General features: G+C 40.2%; 3 protein-coding genes across 4 annotated transcripts in view; 2 read left to right on the top strand and 1 right to left on the bottom strand.

Annotated features, from left to right (window-relative positions):
• Nucleotides 1–7,274, top strand: part of enpp1 (ectonucleotide pyrophosphatase/phosphodiesterase 1) — a 43,922-nt gene extending 36,648 nt beyond the window's left edge. The window contains exons 19-23 of the mRNA XM_039781402.1: nucleotides 869–1,004; nucleotides 1,841–1,915; nucleotides 5,070–5,202; nucleotides 5,486–5,630; nucleotides 5,788–7,274. Of these exons, the coding sequence (XP_039637336.1) occupies nucleotides 869–1,004; nucleotides 1,841–1,915; nucleotides 5,070–5,202; nucleotides 5,486–5,630; nucleotides 5,788–5,943 (645 nt within the window). The 3' untranslated portion in view covers nucleotides 5,944–7,274. The remainder of the gene's footprint in view (nucleotides 1–868; nucleotides 1,005–1,840; nucleotides 1,916–5,069; nucleotides 5,203–5,485; nucleotides 5,631–5,787) is intronic.
• Nucleotides 7,275–8,111: 837 nt separating this feature from the next.
• LOC120546473 (cysteine-rich venom protein ophanin-like) lies at nucleotides 8,112–14,562 on the bottom strand. Its single transcript, XM_039781401.1, has 8 exons — nucleotides 14,413–14,562; nucleotides 13,218–13,328; nucleotides 12,819–12,937; nucleotides 11,499–11,589; nucleotides 10,095–10,237; nucleotides 9,847–9,941; nucleotides 9,611–9,693; nucleotides 8,112–8,324 (listed from the first exon to the last, which is right to left on the bottom strand). The coding sequence occupies exons 2-8, from the start codon at nucleotides 13,231–13,233 to the stop codon at nucleotides 8,197–8,199; spliced, it is 675 nt and encodes a 224-aa protein (XP_039637335.1). The 5' UTR covers nucleotides 13,234–13,328; nucleotides 14,413–14,562; the 3' UTR covers nucleotides 8,112–8,196.
• A 795-nt stretch (nucleotides 14,563–15,357) lies between these two features.
• sytl3 (synaptotagmin-like 3) lies at nucleotides 15,358–22,835 on the top strand. 2 transcript variants are annotated; one of them, XR_005636873.1, is made up of 14 exons: nucleotides 15,360–15,957; nucleotides 16,270–16,485; nucleotides 17,742–17,809; nucleotides 17,946–17,997; nucleotides 18,088–18,154; nucleotides 18,248–18,320; nucleotides 18,752–18,873; nucleotides 19,142–19,264; nucleotides 19,468–19,640; nucleotides 19,744–19,840; nucleotides 20,101–20,271; nucleotides 20,528–20,609; nucleotides 21,706–21,853; nucleotides 22,551–22,835. XR_005636873.1 is itself a non-coding variant. In XM_039781400.1 (12 exons), exons 1-12 carry the CDS (start codon nucleotides 15,836–15,838, stop codon nucleotides 20,675–20,677), a joined length of 1,434 nt encoding a protein of 477 aa, XP_039637334.1. In that variant the 5' UTR covers nucleotides 15,358–15,835; the 3' UTR covers nucleotides 20,678–20,971. The 2 variants fall into 2 exon arrangements, 1 of the variants encoding a protein (XP_039637334.1); XM_039781400.1 differs by lacking the exons at nucleotides 21,706–21,853; nucleotides 22,551–22,835 and having other exon boundaries at nucleotides 15,358–15,957; nucleotides 20,528–20,971.
• Nucleotides 22,836–23,761: the final 926 nt, after the last annotated feature.

The following is a 23,761-nucleotide window of genomic DNA, read 5'->3' as shown; positions in this document are numbered from 1 at the left end:
TTCAATTTCACAGCCTGTCAAAGTTTACAACTCCATATAAAGTGAGCTTCAAGCTAGTTTTCCCACTAGAAAATCAATTAATCAAAGAAAAGAATGAAGCCATGCTACATTTCTATTCTTGTACAGGATGTTTGAAAATATGCATAGCTTTTGGTGCTTTATTTTTCTGCCTGTAATCGGGGTAATCTGTTCGTAATGTCCTAATAATTTCACAAAAGGTTCCTGTTAAGAGCTACTGTATATAAATTTTAAGGAAAACTTAGAGTTGAAACTAGAGTTTTGTTTTGGTTTGGCTGTGGCATAAGTACTATATAGATGACCTGAACAAACTGTTGAAGACTGGAGTGCAGAGCCAAGGTAGTTATACTGCTGGAGCTTGATGAATGGATGAGTTGCAGGTGTGCAGGTAGATTGGCAACACACACACACATACACACACATGCAGAGAAGACAAACAGGGGACCAAGGACCAACTAGAGACATAAAGGAGAAGCACAGCCAAACCATGACACTTTCATTATGCAAGCAATTAATTGGAATATGAATTAATTAATTTGAAGTTTACATATTTAACAGTGCCCCCATAGTAAACAATTTAATCGTCCTTCTTGGAAATGGTGAGCCCTAAAACAAAGGAAATTCAAAAAGCACATTTTATTTAAAAAAAAACAACCAACAACCTGTAATTGTCTTGTATGACAGGGGAGGGGAGTGAGCTGAGTTTATTGTTTTTAGAGATCTCTGCAAACAGAAACAGGGCAATGCTCTCACTGGCCTATATACACAGGCGAAGCAAAACCAAGCCAAGTGATCTTACGCAACACTTCTCACTTCGCACTGTCCATCACTGACTGATCCTCTCTCTCAGACCAGAGTCCGACCCCTGAGTCCAGAGTTGGAGGAGTGTGTTCGTGCTGACGTACGCATCCCACCGGCCGCCAGCCAGCTGTGTGTGCGCTACAGAAACAACCCCGCTCTGTCCTTCGGCCTGTTGCATCCCCCCAGTGAGTGTGTGTGCGTGCGTGCGTGCGCGGGTGTGCGCGCGCGGCGCGTCGCGGCGCGGCGCAAGGCGCAGGCGCGGCGCGTGCGTCGCGGCGCGGCGGAGGAGGTCATAGCACGCCTGTCCCCAGCCGGGTGTTCAATTCAAGTTGACATGTTTTAGAGCCACATTCTCATGTAAAAATGCACCCATGCGTTTTGGTTTGCAGCTGTAAAGAGTGTCCCGTCCCCCCTAAATGAGACACTGTAGATTCACTGTATGTTTAATGAAATTCAGGTTTCAGGTAGCTCCACAAAAGAATATGTGACTGAAAGAGAGAAGTAAAAGCTCTCCAACAGCTGTGAGAAAATTAGACATTTTATGTTCCTCATGGCTGTGGTAGAAAGTGATCCCAGACTGTGATTTGTGCAATTTAGAGCTGCAATGATTAGCTGATCGATTAGTAATCACCACACAATTTCTCAGTAACTATTTTAACTGATTCATTTTTTAAGCAAAAATGCTCCATAATTTCTTGTTCCAGCCTATATCTGCAGATTTTGTAAGTTTTATATCATTGTAAATGTAATATCTTAGGTGTTTGATCTGTTGGTCAGACAAAATAAGATGGTGACATCACCTAGGACATTTTTCAATATTTTCTGACAGTTTTAGACAAAATAATTAATACATTTATCAAAAATCATAGATAGAGGTTAGTTGGAGCCATAAATCACTTAACCCCTCTGTATTTAGCCCCACCAACATGTGAAGTTTAGTCCTTCTTTTCACAATACACATGTCAGACTTTTACAACATGCAATTTGTGTTTAACTTTTTCTCTCATTTTTTACTTTATAGATCTGAGTGCCGAGGGAGCCGAGGCAGACTCTCTAATCACGAGCAACATGGCACCAATGTTCCCTGCATTTAAAGGTACGTCTGTCTTGAAAAATGAAATGAATTACCTAACAGTTTTAGTCTCATTTTATCCTGATATCCTCTTTCCTGTTCACTGATTAAGTAAGATTTTACCTGATCAACAACTTTTAGTGTCTCCTGATTTAATTAAGTCTGTCTGCCTTTGCTCTAGTTTAGTGTTAAAACAAAGCATTTTGCATTGATCACTGTGGAGTGAGACATTTTGTTGGGGCCCAGGTTGGCTCCAACAATAGGTCATCCTTAACTAATCAGAGCACTTTTGATTAGCAGACAGTATTGACTCTATGCAAATCTACTCAGACAGACTTGTGAGTTGATTGTCTTCTCAGCTTTTGTTTATTAATTTGTTTCCTGTAACCTTGTATAAAACCCTGGCTAGAAACTCATTCTGGTCAGAGAGAATCCTACAGCTTCTTGTGAGCTTCTTTCTCCACTGCGCAGTGAATAAAACTCATCTGAACCAGCCACTGAATTGGACTTGGGAGAACTTTTCCTTCCACACTGTCTTCCAAATATGTATCGGCTCCTGGTTTTTATAACTGGAAATTGGAATCATGATGATGCACGATTTAAAGATTTAATTCCAGAGTTGTCAGAAGGGTTAATTTGCCAAGTGAATGAGAGCTTTTGAGCTGAATGAGAGCTAAACAACTTAATTACCTGGCGAACTGAAGAAATACTCTTGATCACAGCTAGACATTATGCCATGCTCTGTTTTGTGTTTTAAACACTCACGTTTTCCAAGAGCAGGTATTGTGGTTTGTTTGTTCTCATGAGCCATTTTCATTGGTCAATATTATACTTTTTTTCTAAAAACAGGCTATACTTTTGGTTTTTAAATACACATAACAGGAGTCCAAAGATCTAACCACTGTGATTATATGGGACTACTGTACTTTAATTTAGTTAAACTCCTTCTGTAAAGCACAATTAAAGGTTTATTTTGAAGAACTTTCCCAGAGTTAATCCTCTTGCTATCCTACTGCCGACAGCGCAGTTTTCTTCACAATAAGATTCACTTTTCTGATTCACCAGACTGTGCGCTTTCAATTGATCTATATAACATGCTCGGCTGCACAGAGGAGCCATGCTTTTGTTGAAACTTGTTTATTGTGTTGAGTGATTAATGCATTGAAAAGTTGAGTCTTTAAGAAAACACAGCTCTGGTTTCCCTGGGGCCACCCACACTATAAATGGAAACTCTCGCTCCTAGTATGAGGTCCCATTGAAAGGAAAACCCCGACGGTACTGTTGTTTGTGTATGTTGGAAGCCAATGTATCTATAAATTGCAGGAACATCTATCTGTCAGCCTGTCTGTGTGTTATGCGCATATCTCTCAAACCGTTAGTCCGATGGATTTCAAACTTGACAGGTGTCTTGCTACGGGCACGAGTAAGTGCAGTGCCAAGTTTGACGTTGTTTGGATTAGAAATGCAAAAAATATCGTTAAATATATATCAGTAAAAGAAGCACACATTGGCTTTTGCTGCTCTAGCCGCTGGCCACTCCCCCTCTCACACTGCACACTGACTGAGCACAACACCAGACACAGAGAGGGTCGAAGAAAACAGCGGAGCTTTGGCAGCTAAAATGTGAGTGGGGGAGGGGCTACATGATGATTCCTGGATATACCAAACTAACTTCTCTTCACTTTCCTGGAGCATGAGCGGATAGCTGAAAGGAACATCGCGACTGTTCTGTGGAATAAGGTTGGCGAAAAAAAGGCGCTACGCTTTTCCGTGTCTATTTTTTCGCTAAGAGGAAACTCAACAAAAAGCCATTTGCCAACACTAAATATCAAACAAAAACCAGACACTATACCGTATTAACTTGCTGTGAGCTGTAGCCTACATTCACCACTTCTAACCAGAGGCAGAATATTAAGTAATCTCGGAGATTATTCCTTCACAGCGCTGTGCAATGCGAGAAAATCTCATAGCTGAACCGGCAGACACAGCACTTTTCATCAGACTCAAGCCACTAAACCTGTATGGAAATGAACACCTCTGCTGAAATGTTAAATACGTTAACGATAATACGACACAAGATCTCTCTCTCTCTCTCTCTCTCTCTCTCTCTCTCTGCGCACAAACACACATACATGCACACACACACACACACACAGTCCAGTTCTGGTAGTTGATTAATGCAGATATTTGCTGATTAGCTCTCATAACCGTCCAGGTGGGTAGCATTCTGCCATGAGTCCATGAGGCTAGTGTCTGATTACTCCATATTGTCACTGTCATATTTTGTGATTACATTCGGAATCTGCAATGTTCTCTGTCAGGTAAATCAGTAATTCAGTAGTAGGGTATACAGGGGAGTTGCATATGAAGTGGTTTGGGGTCCTTCAGTAAGTAATTTTGGGGTACAATTTGGTTTTGATGAATTCTACAAGCAGCAATACCACAGGCCAAGCAATTGGCCCGTTCCAAACAGGTTCCAAACAGGCGCATTTTCAACGGGCACTGCACTAGTATATTAAACAGCTAACAGATGCTTCCCCCTGGTGGCACATCACTGTGTCTACACTCTGTGAACCTTTTATGGATGTTAGTTTATTGACTTAAATAGGACAATACAGACACATAAAATAACTTAACATAATCAAATAAAAACAAATCCATATACAATACAGTCAACATATAAAAAACTTTGTTGAACACTTGCTTTACATGAAGGGCACTTTAAATGAAAGTACAATGCATTTTGGAATATAAGTATATTCACTTTCTTTCTGAGAGTTAGATAAGAAGATTGCTACTATTCTCATGTCTGTATGCTAAATACAAAGCTACAGCCAGGAGACTGAAATCTTATTTTATCTTATCTTAGCTTAGCATAAAGACTGGAAATAGAAGGAAACAGCCTGGTCCTGAAAAGGTAACACAATCCACCTACCAGCACCGCTCAAGCTCACTGATTAACATGTTATTTCTTGTTTTTACACTTTGGTTTTTGTACAGATTAAACAAACAAGATATAACTTGTTAATTGTTTAACTTTAGAGTTGCTGGTAGGGCAATTATTCCTTTCAATTTTAAGTTGTAATGATTTAATCACCGGCTTCTCTCTGTAGACCACAGTATTATGGAGATGTATTTTTGGAGAACTAAAAAGTTCTTGTATTTTCCCTACCCACAGATGTTTGGACCCATTTCCATGATGTCCTGCTTCCAAAATATTCACAGCAGCTGAACGGAGTTAACGTCATGAGTGGGCCGATATTCGATAAAGACTATGATGGAAACGTTGATGCACTCAAAGCAATCTCAGGGTAATTCAGCAGCACACACTCCAGGCAGGATTATATCTTTTCAGAGCCTAAAGTGACATATTGAAATAGGTTTGTGACGTGAGATTTGTAAGTATATATGTATATATAAAAATTCTTTTTAAGGGCTTTGACATAACCAGCAGGTCATTTTTTTAAAGATTGTTGACCATGTCCACCCCAGCAACAAGGTCATGTAATATAAACACACATCAAAAGTTAAATTGAGAGCTTTCTGGAAAAGAGGTAGCAGTTTCTTAAACTCTGTGATCTCATGATTCTCCAGGAATGAAGCTCCCATCCCGACACATTTCTACGTGATCCTGACCAGCTGTGGGAACCCGACCTTCAGTCCTGTTAACTGTGAGGGTCCCCTGCGGGCCAAGTCCTTCATCCTGCCCCACAGACCTGACCACAGTGAGAGCTGTGCTGTGAGTAACACCACTAACTCCTCTCCTACTCGTTTCTACATGTCAGCCTTCTGTGAAAACCCGCTGTCAGATGGACAGTGGAAAAAATTATGGTGTAATACATTTTCTTTGTTCCTCTTCTCTTTATAATTTCCCCTTCTTTTATGTTGTTCTTCAGAACGGCTCCAACCTGACCTCCTGGGTGGATGATTGGCTGCAATTTCACACGGCGCGAGTCCGAGACATCGAGGTCCTGGCCGGGCTCAGTTTCTACCACGATAGGCTATCAGTGGAAGAGACGCTACAGCTCAAGACGTTTCTACAGACTGCTTAAAATCAGAGACAATATCCAATGGACCTTTAATTTCCAAAGAAAGCTATATTGGTCTGCACAACTGGCCTCAGTCCACATGAACACATTCATAAAGGTTTTGTGTGTTCAAACCCCATTGATCCCAACATTAAGTTCCATCCAGGTTTTTTGTGATATGTCTGATTCCCCAAAATGTGTAAAATTAGTCAATGTGTGATAGCTGTATATTTGTTTTTAATGATGTTTTTATAAATGATTTTATAGAGAAAAGTTTTATAAAGACAGTTTTATCAATGCAGCTGCACCAAAGACATTGAGTGGCTCCAAAGTATTTCCTCTGATGAGAATAAAGTAAAAGGGAAAAAAAACTTTTATTGCTGAAAGATCTTTTTATACTGGGATTGCTTTTATTGGCAGGGGCTCTTCAAGAAACACGTGGCAATCTGGAAACAATTGTTTCTGCTGCAACACATCTGGAGAGCAGCCAGAAAAACACCCAACATGAAAAGTTTTGCTGTAGAAAAATAAAAGTTTCACCTGCCAGATGTTGTCATTGTGTGTTTATGGTTGTTATTTTTCTATTTTCTTTATACAGCACCAATGTTTAGTATTTTAGACATTTTTGGTTTTGTTAATGACATTTTGGAGATAATTATTCAATGTTTGAGTGTGTATGTGTGTGCGTACTGTATGTTTACTGTATGGGTGGATGGATTATGAGAAACTGGGCACAGACATGTAAAAGGCCCCCCACCTATCCTACATAGAAGCAAGACATCTAGACTAAAAGAGACAAAATGTTCTACAAACAATAATAAATGTCTTTGTGTCTTTCTATGGTTGTCTTGCATCTTTGAAGTTCTTTTGCGCCCCTTTGGATTTGTAATCATTTTTGATCTCTTATTGGTTATTTTGTGTCTTTTTGTGGTCATTTTGCATTTCTTTTTGGTTGTTTTACATCGTTTTATGGTCAGTTTACATCTCTCTGTAGTCTTTTTGCATCTCTAGTTGCATTTTGCATTGTGTTGTCATTTTGTATCTCTTCATGGTCGTTATGCTTTTAGTGACATTCTGCAGGTGAAGCAAAACTGTCAGGTGTGGCTGTTGGTCGAAAAATTGATAAAGAGAGGCTGTCTGTGCCCAGTATTCAGTAATTCATCATGCCTCGTTTGTGTAAATGTGTGTGGGTAGTTGAAAATTATTTCTGAGATGAACAGTTTTTGTTCAGTCCTTTTGTCTTTGCTCTTCACAGCAACTGTCTGGAAGTTAAGGATGGCAGGTAATTTATGAAAAACAAAAATGGCAATGTTGGTCAAATACACAATTTCAAATAAAAACTCTTCTACACTGAATTTTGTGATTTGTATTCTTTTATTCATTACCTATTGCACCTAAAGATCACGGCATCATAGAAACACTTTCTGCACACCAAAAATAAAATGTGAGATATAAACAACCAGCAGTGTCTCTGTTTTCCGTCTCCAAATTGCACAATACTAGGCTCTGTGTGTGAACTCAAAAAGGAAGGAAACTGAGCCATGTATGTTACACTCTGTGTATTAAATATGCCACTTCCTCAGGCTGACCACTCTGGCAGTGCAGCGAGCCTAAAGGTAAGATCTTGCAGCTTTCTGCTCTGCACCGCTTAACTTTGCAGTGACCTAGTTCACATCTCAAACCTGAGCTTGCTTTCCTTTAGAGGTTTTTGTAGTCAAAGTGATGTTTCAATTGAGATATAGCAACAGAATGGTGTGTTGAGTAAACGTTTTCTAATCACAGCTCACATTTTAATCATCGTCAAAAGAAAAATTTGCAGCGATTGTTGATGTACGAAGGAAATTAAGTCTATGAATGCACTGTATGAGTGAACGTTTCCTGTTCTTAGTGCAGTTTAGCATTATTTACTTCTCTCTTGGTGTCGTGCTGGCTGCATGAGGTTTATTGCATTCATAGTTTTATTGCATAGAAGAAAACTGACGTCCTACTGGTTATAAAGGGCTCATTCTGCCACCAATAATGACAACTTTAAACATCTATAAACTGTTAATAAAAAAACTATTCCATTTTCAATTAAAATAGCATAAATAAGTGTGTGCGTGTGTGTGTGTACTCCATTACTACTAACTAGTGCACTGGGGTCTGTCATCTGGCTGTTTGACCTGTTCAGTAATCAGCAGTAGGACACAAGCTTTAAAGATAAGTATCTTTTATTGAAACTGTATGATGCGTCAGAGCCTGTTTTCTACAGTCTATGGTCACAGCCCATGTGGACATTTAAATAATCTCAGAGCTGCACTTGCAGGAGGCGGGACACCAAGAGGCCACCTCGCTTTGTGTGCAGCCCCACTGCTTCTTCAGATCAGCACAGTTACTATACTGATCAGTGTAGGGACAGGCGTTGGCTGCAAGATACAGAGAGGAGAATGGATGTGTAAATGAGTACAAAACATAACCCAAGAGAGCTCACTATTCAGATTGGAGTCCTACAACTTCTTATGATTTTTTTTACCTGGGGTTCCACAAGGGTGGACAGGTTGCAAAGACTGTTAGTAATCACTTTGATGGAGTGCAACGGGCAAAATAGAAGAACTTCAGACTTTCTTTCATTTAGCTGTAAACGTTTGTGCCATCCAACACCTTAAGGCAGTTCATGATACTGATTAGGCTGGACCAGTTGTTTGGTTTCAGGGGAGATAGAGCTCTCTGTCTTCAGCATAACAGTGGAAGCATATTTATGAATAATTTGGCTGACAGGAAGCATGTATACAGAAAACAGAATGGGCTCTAGAATGGAACCTTGTGGGAACCCGCAATGCAGTAGCGAACCGTGACTCTTAAACTTTGGCCCTATGACTCCCTTCCCTTGTCAGAAAAAAGCAAGCTACCAGCCCAGCTAATTGTGTACTCTTATAGTACTGCAAACATTATTATGTATGACAAAATGCATGAAAGCAACCACCTCTTACACAAAACCAACTACATGTCATGTGCCCACACATGACAGCGCACACACAGCTAAGTGACCATTGGCAACAGACACCATGGACAGTAAACAGTGATCACTGTATTTTGAAACCCATCACCACAAACAAGCAACATTTTAATAAATAATATTAGATAAGAACAGGGGCCAATTACATATGGCATGTTACGGTTTATTTGGGAAAATGGTCATTATGCAGAATAACAGTAAATGTGCATAATTTTGGTAACGTTAAATTTACAGATTGACAGTAATTTTCATGATGAAAGTTACTGAAACAGTGGCAGCGGTGGTCAGAATAAAATCAGTTTTAGATTTTAAATAACTAAATGATGATTGCATAACTTGAAAACAAAGTTCATGTGTAATGTTAATTGCTGAAGTCAAGATGCCTCTCAAAAGCTTCAGATTTTCAAATTAAGCTCAGGAGTTAGTCAAATCGGTGTGGATGATAAATTCGCAACGATGGCCTCCTCATAGCTTTGGTCCTCCTCAGCACCGATAACGTTACTCCCGGCTTCCATCATGAACCAGCAGGCTGGCTAACATAAGCTAGCCAACTTTAGCGGCGGTGCTAGCTTGTACATGTGTACATGTCTATGGCTTGATCTCTTAATATATCCATGTCACACATACAAAATCCAATTTTCATTCACAAAAATGGATGAGAAGATTAAGTCTTCCAGTGCTGTATTTGCCACTTACTGCACAATTTGTTGTTGCAAGCATTGGGGCAGTCACCGCAGGAGGGTCCTGATGTGTAGGGGCGAGCGTACTGGTAGTTTCCACTGTAATGTATCCCAAGGCATCAAATATTAAACATAACAGCTTAGACACTCAAAACACAGAATTTTAACCCAAGAAATATTCATATAAGTATTCACTAAAAGTGAGACATATGCTTGACTTTCCATTGAAAAATAAAAATGTTTTGTACTTACGGTGGGCAGTATTGGCAGACGTAGAAGTACTTGTAACTAGAGTTGGAACAGTAGGCCATACCACACCCAACCTTGTTGGACCTGTACCAAACAAGCTGTGCAGAGAACATGAGATAAAACACATCAGAGCTCACGGCATTAATGTTCTGTTGTATAATACTGTTTTTAATTTCAAGCAAGTGATGGACATTTGGATGCAAGTTACTCAGAATTAACAAACAGCTTTAAAAACTAAGATATAAGTGCACCTGTGTGAAGTGTCCGACCACTCCTCCATTGGTAGCTCCCACTCCGTAGCGCCAGTTCTTTATCTCGTTGTACCAGCTCTGGATAGCATTGCTCCACGTGTCCTCCCAGCTGGACATGTACAGGTTCTCTCCACAGCCACTAGCTACAGTTAAAGAGGTGGAGAGAGATACTTTAGTCTTCTTAAAAACCATTATGAAGATGCTTTTAACTCCTGATCACACATAAAAGAAAATTCATTCGTTACTTTTTTCTGTAAACCGTTACTTCATGTGTCATTTTCTTATGTGGGGATTTAGCAATTCTAGAACTTCCCTCCTGCAAATGTTTCACCAAAACAAGTTCCTCTCCAAGACTGTTTTGCAGAGGCACCATTGCTGCGTTGACAGTGAATAAACAGCTGATCTCCAGGACATGCACATTGCAGCTGCAGTCACAGACCAACTGAAAGAGGGTTTGAAAAGGATTGACCAGAGCTACCAGTGAAGAAGATTTCGCTTGGGTACAGTCTGGAGAAGACCAGGCTGGTGCTGGAACTCAGAGAGACAGTCATGTGACCAACTGGTCACAAATGCTGGTACCCAGATCTGGACAGGGAGAGCGTGGAAGGCAGAAGACCGTGTGGACAATGCCATCTCTAGATCAAAGCACCAAGAACTCGTCAGAAGAATTCAAAAAGGAAGATGTTTTACAGGCTGGAGTGAGTCACAAAAACTTTGGTCAAAAGCTTTAACAAAAGAAGAAAAGAAATTGGTGGTCACAGAAATGACAAGAATGGAGAAAGACAAGTTCTTGGTAGTCTGTTAGCTAGTGTTACCAAGGCCAGTGGACAAAGCAATCCAAAAGGTTAATGGGATAGAGTGATTTGTGGAAGATCCCTCAGGCAAGATTGCTTTTTATTCAGAGCCAGGTATAACACCTTTCCTAACCCAGCCAATCTGGCACGATGGTCCAGCCCAGAAAGATCTATGGCCTGTGTGAAACGGCTTAGCTATCCTGCGTGGCTGCAAGACCACCTTGGCTCAGGGTGGTTACAGGTATGGCCAGGTGCTAAGGAAGCTGGCAGAACTCAAAGAGAGCATGAGAGTCTAAACAACAGAGAAGCCCCAATATCACCAGAAGCAGCTTGTCCAGTTTATAACAGCTGGACAATTGGTGCAGAACTTGCCCACACAGGACAGGATATCAGTCTTGGGCGTCTTGGCTGTCCCACAATCTAAACTTAAGGTCAGGGGTGTCCAATCTTATTAGGATGGGTTACATGCGAAAACAAATTCTCACTACGTTGTACTGTGCATAAACTAATAAACTAAGACCCGTCTGATCATTGCACTGACTTTTTGTAAACTATAGGTGTTTTTTTTGTTTGTTTGTTTTAAAAACAATAGGTGTTATAGTGAACTTACTGCTGATTTTTCTGGAGCTGTCAGGGCTGTGCTTCATCGAGCAGGTGTTGGCCCATCTCTGAGCGTTGGCTGCAGCCTCACTGCTCCAGCTCTGTGGGAAGCAGATGACAGATCAGCCACTAAAGTATATACACCAGAAATCTCCAAGTGCTGGGTGTTGTCTGGAAAATCATTTTAATCTTTCACTGATCCTAGTGCAGTGCCCGTTCCAAACGTGCCTGTTTGGAACGGGCCCATTGCGACGGCAGTGCGTCTCGTTATTATCATCTTTAACGAAATTAACACTGCAGCGGAGGTAGTAATTTCCAAACAGGCTTAACATTAGTCGATTGACTGTTATAAAATAACATTAAAGCATGGATTTAATTAGCAGTTTACAGACAGTTTAGAGATTGGTCTGTAGTTAAGATGGTAGGGTCACCACCTTTTAGCAGGGGAACCACAAAGGCTGATTTCCAGATGGGAGGAATGACATTTGTGTTCAAACACAGATTAAAAATATTAGTTATTAATTTATTATAGCATATTAACATTTCCTGCTAGCTTTAAAAAGTAGGGATCCAGTTTATCAGGGAGTGCAGATTTTGTTGTGTCCAAATGCTTGAGGGCTTTATTTACATCTGAAACTGTGATAGGACTGAAAGTAAAAGACTGACTAGAAGGATCTAGACCAACAGTCTCAACTGAGGAACACTCATGTTGAGGACTGAATGACTGAATCCTGAGGCTGAAACAATCAAGTATTTTGGCCTTGTCGGTAACTTTTTGAGAGTCCATCGCAATGCTTGAGGGAAGCTCCTGGCCTTTAATTTGAGTTGCACGGCAGAGTGACGAGGTCCCTGTAGGATATCCGCTCGTGTTTGTTAAGGCAAGCGAAGAAGAGTTCAGTTGTAAAGTTAGTTTGCTATATCCAGCGGTCAGAAACACACACACAGTAAAATACACTTCAGTTTTCTAAAAGGCGTATTAATCGCCGGTAGCCCGCTGCGAATACATGCACCGCAGCTTAACACAGCAATCGCTTAGTTTTGTTTTTTTATTTGGACACGACACGTTGTTGGGTACCCAGCACTACACCCGCCAAGTGTGAAGTAGATTGGATTAACGGTTCTTGAGATATTTAATAAAAGAAATCCAGAAGGACATACACTTACTACACACAGAGATTCCTTCCTTTATAGATAAATGCTGCACAATGTGTGAAATCAAATCAAGCTAGACTAGATCAAAAAAAAAGAATCCATGCTCAGTAAACATTTTGAGGAAGCACACTATGCTTTTGAAATTATAAAATAATTTGGTGCATTATCGGGATTTTACTATTTCCAACATGTTGCTTGCAGAAGGCTGAACATTTCTTCTCAGGTCGTTATGCTTGTTCACAATCTCAGTCGGGTCAGTTTGGCCTGCAGTCAACTTTGTGGATGATCCATTGAAGCCTATATAAACACAATTAAAACCAAAAAACAAGATTTGGTGAAGTGTGAATGTGTATGATTATATTAAATCTTGTAATAAAGGAAAATAATAATTTCAAATACTCACACTTTAGGTACGGTTTTCAGAGATGAGAGAGAAATATTGGGTTAGTTTATTGCACGTTTGAAGCAAAAATAAAAATAATGTATGTTTAGAAAAAGCTAGATTTTTAAGATAACATACCAAGAATGATATACTCAATATGAATCCCTATTAGAGAGGACATTTTATTTCACTTACCAGAGCCAAGGTGCATGGAACCTGAAGAGCAGCAAAAACGCCCAAGGCGCACAGGACGCTGAAGGTGTACGTAGCCATGGTAGTTTGGACCACACTGTTCACTTCGGAGAGCTAACGGGGTCATTGATATACGCAGGACCACACAGACATGACAAATTAATACAAAGACTTGTGTCAACATAGCCCCTGTGAAACGTCATTGATAATAATGTATGAAAAGGTGCTGGTCTGTGTTTACATTGTACATGTGTTCTTCATGATAACTGTGATAAAGGGGCATGCTATATCTTCCTCTAATGTAGCAAGGTTATGAGAAGAGGGTGTGTAATATCAAATGGATCATGGTATCTAAACTAAACCTTGATTATTAGAGGTTGAATTAACATTGGGAGCTTTGATAAGATTTGAAAACCCTTCTCTTTACATTGACAGCTTATGGAGACTGTTTTGCTTTGTTTGGACAGGCCTTCAGTTTTGTTTCATCTGTGTCATGTGTTAGACACTTGACTCATTATTTTCTTTTTTACTTAAGACTTGTATTCATCTTAGATCACTAGTTTCCATTTAGGTCACAAGTGAGTTTTCTTGTAACTCCAACTGTGCTGTGCTTCTTTTTGTTTTTACATGAAAGGTTAGGGAGTGTAAAGAACTGCACAAAGATGAGCTGTTGAAAACGACTTGGAAAATACACAGATGTCAACACCGTGCAGTTAAATTCCTGCAAAGTATTTTGAAATACTTTCAGCAGGGTTTGTGTGGCCTTGTCAGGTTTTAGAAGAGCAGGTCATTCTTTCTTAAATAAAAGGACCCTCAGTGTTTGTGTCAGAGCTTGTGGTGTCGGTCACAGTGGTTGGGGTTTTATTTGGAATTTGTTTGTGGTGACGAGTCTAGCTGTGAGCACAGACACGCTGCCAGAGCTGACTCAAGGCATGCAGTCCCTCACACAGGTCTTCCAGGAAACTGTGCTCTGGGTGGGAAACTTGTCAGAAACCTCGTGACTAGTTTAGTCTTTCTCGCGGCTTTCAGATTCCGTATTTGGGTCCCAATGTAATCAGTCAGTTGTCTTTTACTGTCACTGCTGAGCTGATACAGGCTCCCACCCTCTTTTCTCAGATGTCACAGTCACCATTAAACCACAGACAGCCTGAATCATTATGGTCCTTTGCATAGTAGAGGCGAGAGTGAAATGACTTGCCTTGACGTGATGATGGTCCTCTTCTATTCAAGTGAAATTCTCCTATCAAACTGTCAAAGTGAGAGCTTAAAATGAGGAATCAAATCACGGACGAGCATGAAGAAATGCCTTCCTCTAGAAGCATATTTCACATCTTGCCTCATTTATATTTACAACTTGAGAGAATCTCTTCAGGCATGGTGCACGTCAGCAGAGGACAGATAACAGCTGTGAGCAATGAGGCCGAATACAGCTGTCCCTGATTGTTTTCTCCGCCCTCCTGGGAGCTCTGGATAGTAATAAGGACAGGCTCTTATCTACCAACACAGGCTGGCATCCAGTTATTCAACAGGCCACTTCCTCTCTACTCCCCATGCTTCAGTTGTCTGCTACTGAAGAGGAAAGAGGTTTTGTTCCAAATGGAGATGTTTGAAAATGAGACCCTCTATGGAGATAAATGACAGCTTAAAGGAACAGTTTGGCATGTTGGGAAATACTTTTATTCGCTATCTTGCCAAGAGTTAGATAGAGTGGCATCAATCTTTACATCTAACTCTCGGCAAGAAAGCAAATGCCCGTATTTCCCAAAATATAATTCTATACCTCTAAAATAAAGCATTTTAGTCCATATTTACATTTGACAAAAGCAGACCTCTAATCTTTATTTAAAAAATGTTAAGCTTCAGGGGATGACTTTATTTTTGAAATGGATATTTAGCAGTTTGAATAAGTCTACTGACCTGCAAAAAGAAAAGAAAAACAGAAACTAGAACACAGACACACGTCAGCCATCAATAATGCAAGGGTTGGCATTTGGTTTGTTTTGCAGCTCTGTCATCAGTGAAGCATCACTGCTCTCCCTGCAGCTGAGGAAGCGGGGGGGGTTTAACAGGAGAGGGGTTGAATAATGGGGGTAAAACCTGACGACGCTGACACAAGAGTGGAAGATGAAGACATGAGCGGTCTGACAAAATCAGCATTTGAAGCTTAAAATATAGCCCAAATCTAGTATTGTGTAGTTTGTTTTAAATCTCATCAGACCCTGTGTTGTAGAGGCTCTGAGGTTATAACTGAATAACTATCTGCGTCATCATATCGCAGACTTGCAGTTCTTCACTCGCCTTTAGAGAAAAGAATATTAAAAGAGGGTTTTTCCGAGGTTTAATCATCCAAGTGGAAACACTGCAACTATCTGCTCAGGAGGACAACATATACATCCGGCTCTGACGTGGATAGAGATCACAATCAGGAGAAAGGGGATCTTACCAGCACATACTTAGAATACCTTTCACTATCTTTTTTCTTTCAATCTTTCAGCTATAGAGGACTAAAGAGGAGGTCTGGGGGAGGGTTAAAGAAGAGAGGAGGAGCAGACAGGAACAAAAAAGGAGACAGTGAAGCAGAGAGAGAGACAGAGAGAAGAGGACCAGTGAGAGTGATACACATGATCAGAGACTGCTGTTTAAAGATGGATTTAGGTTTGCTTCAAGCACTGGAGAGAGAAAGAGTCCTGGAGGTTCTTCAGAGAGACAAACAGCTGCGTACCATTGAAGAGGACAGGATAAGGTGAGTCGTTTTAGGCTACTTTCATAAATACTTCTTACTGCTGATGAAAGGGGAATGCACATCTTATTTCATTATCATTATGAGACCAGCAACAGACAAGGCTAACAGAAAGCGAGCATACTGTCAGAAGATTTTGTGTTATTTTCTGTCCTACAGTGTCTTTCAGTATATTTTATAATCTGGATATTAAATTATAAAGAATACGTCAGTTTGAAAGGATGTTTAATACTTTCAAACTGAGAAAATAAGAAATATTATCTTTGTGAAAAATAGCTTAAAGATGTTGTATTATTCCGTCTATCTTTATTTCAGGAGGATGAAGTATGAGCTGCAGGAACTTCGAAGGAGAGGTGCAAAAAGTTTTGCCCGGCAGTATGGCGAGCGGACCTGTGCCCGCTGTCAGAGGCCGCTGGGAAAGTTTTGGAACTCGGGCGCAGTCTGCCACAGCTGCAGCCACCGCATCTGCAGCAAGTGCCGCGTGGGCGTGGGAGCGGCGGGCTGGAAGTGCACGGTCTGCCACGCCTACAGGTGCAGTAGAGAGCTATACCACCTGCTTAATGCAAAGAAATATCTGACTCAGTGGGGCTCAAAACACAACACAAATGACTGCATGTGTGTCATTTGAAACATTTGAAAGCTTTTATTCGTTCGAAACTCTTGTTTAGCCCCTTTAAACTTTAAATTCAAACTTTCTTTAAAGTGTCAATATTTTTATTTTAACAATTTATCAAATGGCAATTGATCCTAATGATGCACCCTCAGACAATTATCACCTGAATCTGCAACTCCCTTCGGCTTTATACTTATAGTGAGTTTCAGCTCCTTGTATAGCTGTCCGGCCTGCAACTTCAGTGTTTTGGTTCACTGTCAACGCTCTCAATGCTTGTTTTTCTCCGCAGCAGGCAGCTGTTTTCAGTAATAAATCAAAAAAGCTCAAACTATTTGCTGTACACTATCCCTGCTCAGCTCCAAACAGACAGCCAGACACAGTTAGAGACTACAGGTGAACACAGTGGAGCATTTAGCAGCTAATTGAGCCAAACATTTCCCTCAGGAGTTGGTGCAGACCAAACACAGAGCAAAAAGAAGAGTGCAATTGGATTTACATTCATCAGACTTGATTCCCAATTGATAATAATAATGTTACTCCATAACTGCTGGATGTGTACATAAGCAACTATTTGCTAATTATATTCAATTAAAGGTGATATGTTAATATTGTATTTACAACTTGTTGCTGCTGTCCTCTAGCCTGACAAGCCAGACCCACATCAAGATGTTGGTTCTGGGAACTCACCATTGACAGGGCTCAATCCGAGGGGCGGGATAAACGGTTGTCTTTCAAATTCCCTCTGCGCGCAATAGGATAGCACTACAACCAGGTAGAGCAACGAAGAAGGTAGCAAAGCTAGTTGATAGATTAAACTTTTGCCGTATCCGGTGGGCAAAACTCTGAACACATCTTCCTTTTTTAAGAATGATTTCAGTGCCGTTCTTTGTTCTTTTCTCAAAGAAAAGCTTAACTCCAAGTCTTCCAGAAGACCGCTGTTCCCAGCAGCAGCAGCCATAAGCCCGCCCACCGACATAAAAAAATAAAAGTTTTATAAAATAAAACTCAAGCTAAAAGAGGCAACAATGATACCATTTACTAAAAATAATAAAATAGTCAGGGACAGTAACTAGAATAGCTAACTTGCTACTTTTTCTTTTCACTATGAATAGGTAAGTATGAGTGCTTATAATGTAATTATATAATGACTATGTGTTGTTATTCTTCTTCACAGGGAGGTGAAGTTCAAGTCTGGAGACTGGTTCTTAGAGGAGAGGGCAAAGAAATTTCCAGTCACTATAGGTTTGTTTAAAATACTGCATGTATTCTCAATTGGTTTCCTTTTTGTTATATAATGACTTTCAGACTGTCACAGGGAAGTCATAGTCAGTATCCCTGTATAAATTGTTTTCATTCCTAATATATGTTTTCTTTACAGACAAATATGAAATGGTTGGGGAGAGATTATTAAAGACCTACCATGTGCTGAGGTACAATGAATGTCAACATATTTATTTTGAACGTTTGAATAAAATACTTAAAACACAAAGTAACATGTTATTGTCTGATATTCTTCACAGTCATATATCAGTTGTGCCTCCCACTCCTCCACCCCACTTGGATTATCAGTTTCTGAGCAGATCCGGGGTAAAATACTTATATTTTTCAAGCATTCTTTTAAAGTAAAAACTGTCAAATGTGTGAAATTTGAGTCAATAAATGCTGTGTTTTGATCTGCAGGATTTGAAGAACTCAAAACCTTTTACCAAATCTATGGAGGATCTAATGGTGTCCTTCACAAGTCATATTAAAAGTAAGTGTATGTCTCATTAAACATGGTCTCCTATAATTTAAACAGTCCACATTTATGAGAAATTCTTAACTCAACAACACTAAATTGTTGCCGTATTTCTGCCCGTGTGCATCTTGGGGAGAAAGTTCTCAGAATTATCTGCATCACTTCCTCTGGATTTTATCATAATATAATCAGTTAAGCTAAATATGCATGCAGTAATAACCACAAAGGAAACATGCCTGAAATAATATGATGCAATAAAAAAAACCTCAGATCTCATCATCCTAACTGCACCAACTTAAGTTGCATTAGATGATGGGAACAGATAGCAACGACCATATTGCGTGCATTGCAAAATTTGCGACACCACGTCTGTCCAGGCAAAGAAAAACTGTTGTAATAGTTTTTGTGCGTTGCTCTGCAATGTGACTTCTTGTTTCTCAATACAGAGATTTCCACTTCTCAGAATGATGTGCGAGGAGACCTGCTGAGAGTCAACAACAGTCGGAGAGGGTCGTGCTACAGCACCCAGAAGAGTCTCTCTGAAACAGACATCAACAAATCTAGCAATGTAAGTCATTCGCAACACTTCGTATGTGTAGTACGGCGAAGGAAATCATTCAGCTGTAGGGCCTTAAAGATGCCAGTCCACCTTTACTGGCCAACAAGTCTTGTTAAGAACAAGCAGTTGCGACAAGTTAAGGTGGACGTTTCTGAGAGTTTTCACAATCCAAATGGGCCGATGAGACTACCAAACAAGGTCATTAAAGGGATCTTAAAGTAATCTAAGACCTTTACTGGTCCCTCATAGTACTGATAAATCCTGCTTCTTTTTTCAGCTCTTTAAAGGCCCCAGTCTTCCAAACCTGTTCAAGAAAAGCAAAGACAGCGACCAGGAAGGCTCTTCTACTGGGGCGGAAGAAGAAACATCGTGCGGTTCTGAGTACTCTGGAGGAAAGAGAGTAAGTAGAAGCTGATAATAAGAGATAGAAAAATCCCCATATGACATCCTGTGATGGCTGAAATATCACACAATAGATTGTAATCATTTCAGCCTCCAAGCTCATAGAAAAAAACCCCTGCATTTTTCTGTTCTGTACTGCTGTTAATGTCCATCACGTCACGTCTTTCTGCCCTTTTTAAACATGTAAATTTACCTCCTCAGGGCAGCAGCAGTAGCAGCATCAGCACAGACTGCGGCCCCTTCGAGAGCATCAGCATAGCAGGAGAGCTGGAGCTGGCTCTGGCCTACAACACCAACACTTCCTGTCTGGAGATCACAGTCGGCGCCTGCAGAAATCTCAACTACGGAGACACCAAGAGAAAGAAATGTCACCCGTAAGGATAAAAACATAACTCTGTGCATACATGTACAGTATGACCCCATTTTGTTGTGTGATTCTCCATCGAAACCTCAGCATCCTGTTATTTCTTTGTGTAGATGCGTCAAACTCTACATGCTGCCAGGAAAAAGCGGCAAAATGAAGACGACAGTCAAGAAAAACACGACTGATCCGGTTTATAATGAAGTTTTAAAGGTAAAAGGAACGTTTTTACTTCAGCTGTTGTGACAATCGATGTGGTGTCGTATCCAGTGGCGTAGCACAAAATTCTGGGCCCTGTAGAAAGGCATTTTTTATGAGCCCCTCCCCGCATCCACAGCTATTCATTCTAGCATCTTTTTGGGCCCTCCTCACATGAGGGCCCTGGGTACCCAGTCCCCTTTTCACCCCCAGTCCGACGCCCCTGGTCGTATCATGATCAAATTAAACAAAGTTCTTTGTCTGGTTCTTGACAGTATCACGTGGAGCGCCACCTGCTGTTTGGAAAGAGACTGCAGGCCACTGTGTGGCATTCAGGAACCCTAAAAAGGAAGGTGTTTCTCGGTGAGGTCCTTGTCCCGCTGGACGGCTGGAGATTTGAGGACAAGGACTCCCAGCGCTTCAACTGGTACCCACTTTGTCAGAAGGTAAAACTGGTTCAGATGTTCAGCTCTGACGTTATACAGATGAGGAGAAAAGCATTAATGGTTCTGTTGACATCCATTGATCCTTTTTTAAATATGGGATTACATAACAATTGGTTATGTTATATATTTTGTTTGTATTTTTTGTATTTAATTGTATTAATATAGAAGACATTAGGTCTCCATAGCTAAAGGGATTGTTTCGAGGGTGCATGAGAGCTTATTTCCTTCACCTTTCTTGTATTTCTGTGCCCATCAGGCTGAGAGTCCAGAGGGCGGCGCTGTGGAGCAGGACGGAGGAGAACTGCTGGTTAGAGTCAAGCTCAGCTCCAACAACCAGGGTGAGCTGCTGCAGCTCAGCTCCCTTAAATGTCTGCAAGAAAAAGACACACGTCGCCAGATAATTTAATATGTATTTATTGTAACAATCTCATAATAACATTGCATCTGCATTTTCACCTGATTAAACATCTGTTGGGCATCCTTAAATTTGGATCAAATTGAAAATGGATGATAATGTAGTTGTCCGTTTGCACACAAAAAACACATAATGTTTAACTTGCTTTTTTTATTTATTTATTTATTTATTAAGTTTTTCTCATCTAATTTTGACTCCTACTTTCTTAAACCACACGTAGCATTATACATTGTTTTGTATTGTATGTGAAATTGGGCTTTAAAAAATAAATTTGATTAAACTTGACTTGAGTTGCAAGATTTTCATCCATCAACAATGTGTTATTGTTTTTGAAAACAATAAGAATGTAGGACTCATAACGTATAACTCATAACATAGGCCTTTTTATCTGTCAAATCAGTATATATATATCATATGATCGGAATATTAATACTGATTACTGCACATTTTAACAATTTTATATACTATTTACTATTTGATCTCATAGTACAGTGTCATATTATATAAATTGATTGTGTTTTGTTTGAAAAATCTTAATCTGCAGAGAAACTCCAGCCGTCAGATAAATGTAGTGGACTAAAAAGTAGCATACCATTTAAATACTAAATACTTCAAAATTGTACTTAAGTATTGTACTTGTGAAAATGTGCTTAGTTACTTTCCACCACTGGTTAAAACAATGTTTAAAAGGAATAAAGGCACCGTGTTCCAGCACTAGAGGTCAGAAGAGCTTCTCTTTTGGTCTCACAGAGGGTAACGCTGTGCCACATGGGAATGACCGACTAACTGTCCTTATCAAAGGATCCAAACACTTTTCCATTAATGCAAACACAAGTTAGAACACATGCGTCAGAGTGTAAATACACCTCATTATGGCCCTGCATGTCTCTTTGTGTGTGCAGGCCTGCGAGGTGTGTTATGTGTGTTTTGGTGTGTGTTTATGAATGCATTAAAGAGTGTGAAGTGTTTAATAATGCATGAGGGTGTGATTATATAGATATTGTGTGTGTTGTGTTTAGGTGTCTGACTCTGGGAGTAGGCAGAGAGCTCATCCAGACAACGCCCATTTCTAAAGGGTGAGACCGAGCTGAGGACGGCTAAGCTGAGAAGCTGTGGCCCCTCCTGCCCCTCTGAGGGACCCCCAAGGAGGGGCTCAAATAGACCCTGGTAACTTCCTTTATCCAAGCTAAACTAGTATACAGACAATAAATAAGTGGTTTACAACACTATAACTTAGTTGTAAGCAGACATAGGGACATTAATTATTATTAATGTATATGTCAACATCTATATTTGTGAAGCATTTGTCACAGTTATTGAATGACTGACAATCATTCCATTAGCGAATGGATAACTCGCTAATAAAGGCCATTACATGTTGCTAAAAAGCTCTGGCAGAGAAAGCTAGTAGGAGGATGTCTGAGTTAAGAATTTTTTGTTAAGCCTCTGTATAATGCTTATACTGTATATGCTAAATAAATGGGGTTAGACTGTTACCAGCTAAGGCTACTTTGCAGCATTCAATGCATCTTTCAAATTAAATTTCCTGATGTTCTATCAGAGGGGTCAAGCAGCTAAACATCAATGCCAATTAAATTAATGAAAAAGACACTCGGATGATATTTCTGACAAATGAAATTTAGAGCCACACCCGCCACTTCACAGGAAGTGGTTTGACTTATTTCAGAGTGAGCTATCCAATGTTTCCTTCTGTACAATGAAGCCTTTCTTGTCTCTGTCTGAGCAGTGCGTGAAAGACATGCTCAGTCTCTGGTTTCACAGAGCCATGAAGAAGAAAAGTTCTTGTGCAAGATGTGGTGATGTCACTTACATGGAATTCTCTCCCGACCCCTGTCTTCTCCAGGGTCACCATGGCAACCGGTGTTGGATGCCCCAACAGGTGGAGTGACGTCAGCTTCACTGTTTGTCGCCCAACGTCAGGAGAACATGACAGCATTCAGCGCCTCTTCCCAACAACAGACTCAGCACTTTAACATGTTTATAGTGCAGTATTTATATTGTAAATTGTAAATAAAATAGTCAGCATTCATTCAGTTAACATCATGCACATACGTTTGTAAAGAAATGTTATTTATCTGTCAAACTAAATCATTTTACAATTAAAAGTAATTAAAGCGGCTATATGTAACTTTCAGTTTGTGTTGATTTCAGCAGCCCCGTTGGACAAAAGCGGTAGTGTTTTTAGCACACTTGCTGTCGTACAGGTCTTTTCTTTACGGTGCTGTATTGCCCACTGTAGATTACCGAGTTAGTTTACCACGAGGTCATATAACTGCGATGAATGTTTTGCTCAGACAGAAAATCATTCATTTACAATAAGAGTACATTACAGATGCATCGTTGCATTTCAAGTGTTGCATACGGTAACTTAGCCTACTTTGGATGGATCATAAGCTAAACCGGGTATCACTGTCACGAGCAAAAGCAATAATGCACATTTCACGAAATCCAAGGACGCCTTACACAAGTATAGGGGGACAAGTGTTAGGTTGTAAAAAGTTAAAACCATGCTTATGTTTTGAAAACAATGTTTAATGGGGCCTGCAGCTAAATCTAATCAAGTAACTACACTAATCAGCATTTGTCTGGCTCACACCATCTCTAGCTTCTAGAGAATCAGAAGAGGTCATATCAGTCATTTAGCATACAGGAGAAAGCTCCTTGTCTCCACACATGGAGATCTATTGTATCTGCTTTTGGGGAGCCACCCCCTGTTGGGCCAGACTTGATTAGAACAAAGAAAATGTGTATCTCTGTAAACTTGAATATAATCAGCACTACCATGATAAATGACCTTTGTCTGTGAACTGAAGCAAACTGGAGATCAGAGGTTTGTCCTTAACCTGAGAGACATCTGACCAATAGGGGAAGATTTCATTTGAGGAAACACCCAGGTGTAGGGAATAAATGTCTGTGACCCCGCAAGGGGAAGCATTTTGCTGTTTACAGTTTATTGTTTTGTCATGTCGCATGACTGATTGATGTAATTCCTGAAGAGGAGGCATGTCAACTCAGTCCACTGCTGGCAGTGTTTCATATTTATGTTTGATTGTG

Source organism: Perca fluviatilis, chromosome 18 (assembly GCF_010015445.1).
Source record: "Perca fluviatilis chromosome 18, GENO_Pfluv_1.0, whole genome shotgun sequence".
Taxonomy (NCBI): Eukaryota; Metazoa; Chordata; class Actinopteri; order Perciformes; family Percidae; genus Perca; species Perca fluviatilis.
This window is presented reverse-complemented; position numbering and strand designations above follow the sequence as displayed.